General features: G+C 44.4%; 1 protein-coding gene across 3 annotated transcripts in view; it reads right to left on the reverse strand.

Annotated features, from left to right (window-relative positions):
• Positions 1-9,699, reverse strand: part of LOC307245227 (uncharacterized protein) — a 112,712-nt gene that overhangs the window by 37,768 nt on the left and 65,245 nt on the right. For all 3 annotated transcript variants that reach the window (XM_080020689.1, XM_080020690.1, XM_080020688.1), the window contains one exon: positions 9,163-9,699. This exon is cut by the window's right edge and continues 960 nt beyond it. In XM_080020689.1, coding sequence (XP_079876815.1) covers positions 9,163-9,699 — 537 coding nt within the window. The remainder of the gene's footprint in view (positions 1-9,162) is intronic.

The raw sequence follows: 9,699 nt of genomic DNA on the forward strand, positions 1-9,699 counted from the left end.
CAGATGGACCCATATACTGGTAAGTCTCTTTAACGTTTGTACAAATTATTAATATATCCCTGGTGTTGATTTTTTTTTTACTTTTGTTGATTGATTTTTAACATTTTATTGTGCCATTGTTGTTTTATGGAATTTGGAAAATCAATCTAAGGCTCAAATGCAGATATTTGTTGTGATATTTCACAATTATTTTAAGTAAAACAAAAATTTGATAGTTTAAACCCTCAATGTGAAATCAAAAGGCCAATGACTAGAATCTATAAATCCACACACTGGACCACTTTAGAAAGAGGCTAGTAAAACTTTAAAACCAGTAACTTTAATTTATCAAGTATTGCATACCTGTTTTGTCTTACCTCTTAGTAGTATATTGAAGTGTTTATCTTACAACAGTGTGTCTATTCAGTATGACACTTCATTGTTGTGGTCCACGACTATTTAAGGTGTCAACAATCAAGGTGACTCACTGTCGTTATTGTCTGCATTTTCTTTTCTTTTAGGTAAATACTTTTATATTACTTATACTACACTACTTCTTTCCATTTTGGCTTTGTAAATTTTGTTTAAAAATGAACTGTTGAAATACTCTTTAAATTATGTTTTTAAATACTGTTTTATTTAAATGACTACTATACCCTTATTTTACGTATTATGTAAAGTTGAGTTGGCTCTGAGATTAAGAATCTTATTACTGGTAATGATGCTTGCATTGTTTGAAATTACAATTACATAGACCTAGTTTGAGTGCTAGTTTCATTACAAAGCTATTGAACTTTGTAATTTTAAAAATGTATAAAAAAAACAGCTCCCATTTTGAAATTAAAGAGCTGTACAACATGTAGATTAAAATAAAGCAGCCTGTTCTCTGTACCTGTTCTCATTCATATGACAACAAAACTATTTAACTTTGAAAGATGACCTCTGGTCAGGATTCAAAAGGCAATAGCTCAGGTAATGGATTAGAGTTAGGGATAAAAATTGAGAAGTCCTCAGTCCTCTCCTGCCTGCCTGAATGACTACCTTTTGGTGGCCCTCACCTCGGTGGTCATGACTGTCCTCATCAAGTTTGCTGAGGACACTGTTGTCGTGGGCCTGATCTCCGACTGCGACGAGAAGGCACGAGGAGGTGACTGACTTGTCACTCTGGTGCCAGGACAACAGCCTCCACCTGAACGTCAGCAAAACTAAGGAGCTGATTGTGGACTTTAGGCGTGGATTACAACCGAGGATCATGAAGGATCCTCATCACCCCAACAATGGACTGTTCCAGCTGCTGCGGTCAGGCAAGTGCCTCCACAGTCACACAGCGAGAAAAGAGAGACTGAGATGGAGTTTCTTCCCAAAAGCCATTAGAACTGTCAATGCTGACCTCACCAGGGGTCCTCACTGAGCCACACACATAGGCTCCACTACCTTACTGGACTGTATGTAGCACACTGTTCCGCATACTGTGTCACTGTTCTGGGTTGTTCGGTGTTACCGTATTGCTGCGCCCTACTGTTGTATACTGTGCTGTATATCTCACAAACACTACCTTACTTTATTCACATGCCACTTTAATGCACATATCTGTATATACATAAATAGCTTATCCCATATACATAAGCCTATTCCATTTATTCTATTTTGTACACCCAACCTGCATTACCTTTGAGTTCTTATATAATTCTATATATTTTATTTTATTCTATAGTATTCGACTCACTGCATTACCCTTTAGGAATCAGTTAGTTAGTCAAGTAGGTAGATTGCTATTGTGTTCAGTCTAGAACATATTGGGTGTAATCACCGGGTGCGTTGCATTGACATTTCACTGCATGTATGTATGAAAGTATGTATATGTATGTGACAAATAAACCTCTTGAATCTGTTGGCCAGTCGTCACCAATATTGTCAATGGCTTTAAATTCAATTTGACTCATTCGCTTGAAGTAATTTTTCATTAAGGGGTGTGTTTGTTCCTCAATTAACTCCATCCCCGGATCTTAAGGGAACCAGAACCAAATAAAAAAACTTGCCAACTCCTTCATTTCTTTTCACCCCCTTGTGTTCTTTGCAATGTAATCAGTGGGGGGAAGCTTAGTCCAGGTTCACTTTTGTTTCATGATGAGCTCTGTCTGCTCCCAGCACTGTATGCTGGGATAAGGCCTTGGTCATGCATGCATGTGAGCTCTAGTTTTGCACACAATTTGACAGTAACCTTTTTCTTCCCAAGTGGTTACACGGCAGTTGCTGAGCCAGGCGGTTTTCAAATCGCTGATAATAGTATGAATGCTAGCAACTGGCCATGCAATTTCCCCAGGTTGTTGCCCTGCGGGATTCCTGTGACCAAAACACAGCACAAGCAGCAAAAAAAATACCTAGAGTCTGAGTCACACTCGTAACGCTACAGTTGGCCATTACCTCACACCTTTCGGTTGTGGAATCTCGAGGGCCTCCACTTTTAACCGTCCACGACCACCAACCGATCCCACCGAGTTCGCCACCCTCCAGGCCACTGTCTTACACCAACTGCACTCGGAGTGGTGTTAAAAATAGGCCACTGTGACTCAGCCATCTATGTATGTATGTACTGTGTGTATGACGGCGTGAGATGAAGACGTAACTCAGGGTATTGCTGTGGTCTTTACCTAACCACGGTACCAATGTTTGGTGGAGTTAAAGACAGGGGATTGACACGGACGAACGTGAAAGTGGCCACAAACTGATTTCACTACACCAGAATTTATCAAATTTTGTGTTGCATTTTAAGCCTGGCTTATAATAAAAACACATTATAATGTTAGAATATCATTATGTTAATGGTTGGGGTTTACTCAATATAGGGGTGGGAAGACCACGGGTGAGACAAATAAACATAAAACTAAAGAACAACATGTACATAGAAAAACATCAACATAGAAAAGTCAGATGACAAGATGTGTTGACAAAAAAGAGTTAATTAAGTCCAGGAAAACTGGAACAGCAATTCGGCATGTGGCCTCTTCCTGTCATAGTCAATGAGGGAGGAAAGGAGAGGGATGTAACCAGGAGGATGTTGGGAGTGTGTTCAAAGCAGGTGCTGGTGGTGTGTGTACGCGTATGATGAGACCACCTGTATGTATATGTGTTTGTGTCTGTGTGTGTGTACTTCGGTCTATACAGTATATTACGAAAAGCATCGTATGACATCACACGTCAATAATTGATTTCAAGAGGATTACTTGGTTTCTGTGCACGCGTGTGTGCACGTATTTGTGTGTGTATACACTTGGCTTAGTGGATGGGTACACAATGAATTCAGGTGGACGGACTTTGAATACTGCCTACGCTGTCTCAGGGAGACATCACGCCAGATATCTTCTAGGACATACTGAACACTGAGAGCTGACCCCTTTATTTATTTATTTTTTATCAGGGCTATTTTCAACAAAACAAGTTTTTCCTGATCCGGGATATTATGTTGACTGTTTTTTGAAGTAGAATTGAATACGCAGTTTGAATAGTGTGCTCTGTCACTGTGCATGTGCATAAACAAATAGGAATCATGTCCACTCACTGCTCTACCATTCCTTATATCTTTCGCAAGTTGTTTCATCTCTCTCTCTCTCATTCTCTCTCGCTCTCTCCCTGAGAGGAGACAAAAAGCACTCTGCTTCAAAATAGCTCACTCCTTTTTTATTTTGGAGCCGTCTTTTAATGTCAGCATGTCACTTTATCATTCAGACAAGGCATGTCTGAACCCCCCCCCTCATCCACACACTCTGCCTTCCTTCACCCTTCACCGCTCTCTCCTGCGATCCGTAAAAGTAACCTTCCAGGCCTCCATCCATCTATCTATCCATCTATCTATCAAATCATCTATCCATCCCGTGGTGCTGTCCCCCACGCCCCCATCTTTGTGGGCACCACTGAGGTTTTTGGTTTTTTAAGGCGTTTGTAGTTATTTTCGCTCTCTCTGTCTCGTGACACACCAAAAAGACTAATTTATTGTCTCGCTCTCTTTTTTTCGCCTCACTCCCTTTACCCCTCATGTAACAGTATGATGCTCAATTTATCTCTCGCTCTGCACCCCCCTTCGCTTCTCTCTTCTCCCTCTCTCCCTCTCTCTCTCTCTCTTTCCCCAGCTTTCCTCCAGGGTCCAAATAGTACCCTTGGTGACATGGGTCCGCCCTGGGACGCAATTTGATGGTCTTATTACACAGGGGGTGGCAGACGCAGCTGGTTTTAACACACAACACCAGCTCATGTCGGATGTGTGTGTGTGTGTGTGTGTGTGTGTGTGTGTGTGTGTGTGTGTGTGTGTGTGTGGGTGTGTGTGAGTGTGTGTGTGTGTGTGTGGGGGGGGGGGGGGCATGTCAGGTGTAGCAAGTCTTCCAGTGTGACCTGAACACAAAAATTACCATAAGCGATGCAGAAAGCAGACATGTATGCAGACAAAGCCAGATTGATATCGAGGCGGGGACTATATTGACAAAATCAAATATCACAATATTTTTTGATACGTAAAATAATTTGACGATATTTCAGGGACGGCTATTGGTGCTTTCATAACATATTTACACACAAACATTCATTAGCCACATGCACATTATGACCAAGTAGGTAGAGCCGTTGACTAGAAGAGCTACAACAGTCTACAAAGGTCAGAAAATGTCATTAATTTACTGTAACGCAGCCCTACAGACCACATTTAACTATATCACATTACAATAAGAAAAATCCCAGGCCATATCTAGCTTCATATCACAATATTGATATTATAACAATATACTGTTTCGCCCAACCCTAAGTAACATAGAAAGGCCACACGCTCCTACACACAAATTACCATTACTCTTACTATTATTACTATTAAATGGACTGGGCGGCACAATAATGTAAGAATTGATAAGGGGAAACCAACGCAGGAACATTAAACAACTGTGCTGTACACCATTGATCTGTGCACTTAAATATAAATGCACACGGGGATAATTACAGCAGAATTTTGGACATACAAGACTCCATACGAGACAAGGGTCTTGTCTTGCTAGTCGTGCGCTTACTGTCCAGGAGAGTTAGGGACAAAAGACAAAAGGGTCTTTGGCGCAAACCCAGACACAGACACAAAGACACACCACATGAATCATTAATCTGTATATTTAAAAGTGCGAGTGCGATTGTCTTCCAAATAATGAAATTACTGAAAAAAATAAAACATACGATTAAGAGTCCAACAAGCAGACGGTTCTGCACTTCCCTGCCTCCCTTGTGTAAACGAGTTCGGACACAGTGACACAGCGGCAGACAATATAATAATAGCCCTCTGTTCTGCTGAGCGAGCGTGGATATTCATCAAAGTGGCTTAATTAACAGCTTTAACAAGCCACTGTACTTCTTGTGCCTGGTTGGTGGCATTGGCTCAGCCTTGTTCCAGTCTCCCGGGGAGCAACAGGAAGTAGTTCATGGTGGTGTTGGTGGGGTGGGGGGGCTCTCCCTACTTCAGCATCTCCATAAATCACAATACAAGTTGCACAGGTTGCTCTGTGGGAAATATTACATACAGCACGGGCATAGGCTGCACTTGGACTTTAAGTGCCAAACTCTGGTCGTTGAAACCACTCCCAATTCTAATTCCAATTTCCCAGTCTGCCGAAAACCTCTGGGTCAGATTATGTTGCACTGCCACAGACATATTTGGGTTAAGTAAAAAACAACTTCCACGGCTCAGCGTGGGTAAAAGGGATTCTGAGCGACACAATGTCAGTAGAAAAGTGATTGAATTAAGAAATCTTCAGGAACAACTGGAGATTTTAACTGAAGATAACAGTAGGACCTTATAAGAGTGAAAAAGCATTTAAAGATGCAGTGTGTAAAATTAAGTTGCATCTAGCTGTGAAGTTGCATATTGTAACCAACTGAATATGGCATATATATCCCATCCCATGGCAGTGCAACATGGTGGCCTCCGTGGAAGAGATGGTGGCCGTGAAAAGAGAGTTACCTATGTAACTACGGTTCTATGAATTCTGGATACTGCCAGAGGCAGTGATTCACACTGGATTCATCCACCTCGCGCATGCACAGTTGAGAACCTTATTTCAACAAAGCCAGATGTGACCCCGGTTGCCCAGGTATAATCCACCCTGCGGCGTGGTTAAGCCGCGGCTACAGACAGCAGCATGGCTCCTTCAGCCCAGGCGGCGTTGATTGGTCCGACCTGGGGCAGGGAGCTTACTTAATGTTTGTCTTAATTGTCTGTTAATTAATTTTCTGTCTTGCAGAGGGGTGTAGCGCATGGGCATGTCAGCCGACCAGGAGCCAGATCAGAAACGTCATTCCTCTTGTGCTCAAACGCAATATTTTCTATCATTTATCGTTTTGGCCACGAGCCTTTCTGTTAAACATTTGTAAATTAAAACTCTCACCATGTCAGCAACCCACAGCCAGAGAGATGCCGTCTCACTCCTTTAATCGACCACCTACCAGTGGGCAGAAACTCCCACATGCCCCTATATAATCACATCAATCCTGGGGCTCTGTGCCTACGGAATCTTCTTGCCAATATTCCGATTGACAGAGAACTCTGGTGGTCATCCAGAATTCATAGAACAGTAGTTACATACGTAACTCTTGTTCTATTTTATTCTTACTGACCACCAGAGGCAGTGTTTTACACTGGATGACTGATACCAACAGGGTCATGAGGAGCCACCATCCCTCACCTAATCTGGTACCGATTCTGATGCGCACCAGTCGGAAAATATCCTTGATTGGCACACATAGAGTGACTTGGTTGACGATGCTCTGGAGCTTAGGATGGTTCGGACTACATACGGGTCACAGGCATTCAGCAATGGTTCCGGCCCCTCAGGGGCCAAATTCACAACTGCAGCTTGCGTGGGTTTGGGTGCAAGATCTCACCTACCAATTGGGAGAGGAGGCCCTGCCCTTTGAGGAGACTGTAAAGTATTGATAACCATGGCCTTCTTGGCCAGCTCTGGGCCACTAGCAGCACTCTGTTGCTGCCCTGACGGACTCTTTGAAACGTTGCCAGAATCAGAGGGGTTGGTGGGAAGCGTAGAGGAGGTTGTTAGGCCAGGTTGTTCCTGGCCTAGCGGGTTGGTCCTCTCCATCAAGGAGAACCAGCGTTGGCAGTGGGTTGAGGACTCTGAGGAAAAAAGGTCCGTCCCCGCCTTGCCATACCAGCACCATATCTCCTCTTCTTCTGGCTGGGTGCAACTGAGCTCTTCACTGTGTTGACCATGAGGCCCAGACAGGCAATATGGGTAAGCAAAAGAGACATGTCTCAGACAGTGCACCCCAAGACGGGGCACAGATTAACCAGTCAACGGGGTAGGGGAGAACCTTTCCCTTGCGGCTCTGTATGGGCGACTGCGCTGCTGTCAAACTACTTGCGAAGACCATGGGGGCTAAGGATAACCCGAAGGTGAGCACTTGTAGCTGTTTGTTAGCTGGTTGACCCTTAGACGAGGCCACTCGATGCTATCAGAGCTTAACGTGACGGAAAAAGGGGATATAGGCGGAGCCCAATAACATTGGCAGAGCCGTTTAAATGAATTTAGCCTGTAGGCTCTTGGAGCGGAACTGCTCACACGTACTACAACAGACTCAAACTGGCTATCAAGCACTGTGCTTAACAAGCACTGTGCTGGCCACCAGTTTACCTACCTGTATCGTAGCCTCCTCGGCTCCTTCTTAATTTTCCGCTGTTGTGTTCCCCCGATGTGACACGACGTGCAGGATAACCGGGGTCCATTCGGTTGAACCATGAACGAAAACTAGGGATACCGAAGCCGGATCCCCTGTGGTGTTGTTGGTTTTCGTAACCATACTTGCATTCAAACTGTAGGATTCAGCCTCTGGGGAACGAAGGATCACAGACAAGACCCCACACTATGCGAGTGTGTGAAGCTGTTTTTTTTTTTTTTTTGTGACTTTGTTGACATACAGTTCTCGACTGCACATGCGTGAGGTGGATCCACTGTGAAACACTGCCTCCGGTGGTCATTAAGAATGAAATAACTTGAACTTGAACTTGAAATAGAACTCGCAGAACACCATCTCGAGAGCCAGTGTTTGGTTTTTCTGTCATGGGCTCCTATAGAAGAAACATGGCAGTGCAACATGACGGCCGCCGTGAAGCATACCCACTCCCTATGTAGATAAAAACGGCTCATTCCAAGGTAACGGCAACACAATGATTCTTATTTTCATGGGAAAATACACTAATTGCAACACATGAATATTATATTCCATTTCTGCCAATCCGTTCCGTAAATTCTACACACTGCACCTTTAAAAGAGCTGCAGAAAATCAAGAAAGAAGGAAAGTGCAGCCTTTAAGGTTGACTTGTAACTTTCTTAAAAGTATAATGTTATATTGGGACAGACAACAATAGTCCACAATCTATCAAAGAAAGACACAAGATCACTCACCTTTGGTGGGACGAGGTGGAGGTCATCACAAAACATGGAAAGAGAAAGAGAAAACAAGGATTAAGATTGAAACTCCTAAGACGCCTCCGCGTGCAGCAGAACTCCGCTCATGCATAGAAACCAGGGGTCAGTTTGTAAGAAGCCCATAGAACGTTTTGTTGCCTTTAAAAACATCTTCTCTGGAAGAGATACTTGAGCAAATAATTCTAATGAGGAAAACACGGTTAATTCAACACAGCACAGAATACACGAGTGACAAGCAATCCCAAGACGCAGCGGAGTATGATAACAGAATGTTAATAGATACATCAGGCCAGAGAAGGGAGGGAATAAAAGTCTGCATTTTTCTGTTTGGTGAAGGAAAGAGTTGATAGACAGATGGGGGTTTGTGAGAAGAAGAGACTAGTTAGCAGGATCACACCCTCCGTGTTAATTGTGACAATATCCCAGTGGTGGAAAAAAAGTAGTCAAAGCCAAGTGAAACCAGAGCACCCATTGCACGCGGCTTTCCATTGGCCCTGTGTTAGTAAACTACAATCATTTTTTTTTTTGCCAAGGCACAGTCCACACCAGTCTATGTTTGTACATGCAAGGGTTGAGGTAGATATGGTCTCTATGCTTGTGTTTAGCCCCTAAAGGAGAAAACATGCCAACACAATCAGTCCTGGGAGAACATATACAAGCATTTAAGGTGCACATGGACAGAGAGCTTTGTTCTGTCCAGGACTGGCTGCAACCAACCTTCGGTGACAAGGGCGACCGCGGGGACAGCAGCTGGGGTTTCCATGGGGTCAGCAAAACTGGGGAAGAACGGCTTGGCTGCAGGGTTCAGGCCAGAACCTGGGGTCCCCGGGGGTGCCGTAGAAGGTGGGGAGGATGGACTAAGTACTGGGGAGCTCTGCAGGGGGAACTTCCCAGCTCTTGGGGAAGTGGGGCTCTTAAGAGAGGAGGAAGAGGAGGAAGAAGATGAACGAGACTTCTTGCTTTGCTTTTGGCCGTCTCTGTGCTCTTGGGGTTGGGGACGACCCTCATGAGCTGTGGTTCTTGGGGAGCGCAGAGGGGCTGGGCTGGAAGAGTCAAAGGCCAGGCCCACAGGCAGGGGGGGTCTCGGACTGGCGGGGAGGTCGCTCAGGTCGAGCAGCTCGCTGTTGCTGCTCAGCTGGGAATCGTTCAGAATCCAGGAAGCTTCAGAGCAGGAGAGGGGCGGCGCGGAGGCTACAATATCGCCTGGTGTCTCTTTTGTGGAAAGGCCAGGGCTTGGTTGGGAGGCAGAGCTGA

This window comes from Zeus faber, assembly GCF_960531495.2.
Source record: "Zeus faber genome assembly, chromosome: 19".
NCBI classification, from domain to species: Eukaryota; Metazoa; Chordata; class Actinopteri; order Zeiformes; family Zeidae; genus Zeus; species Zeus faber.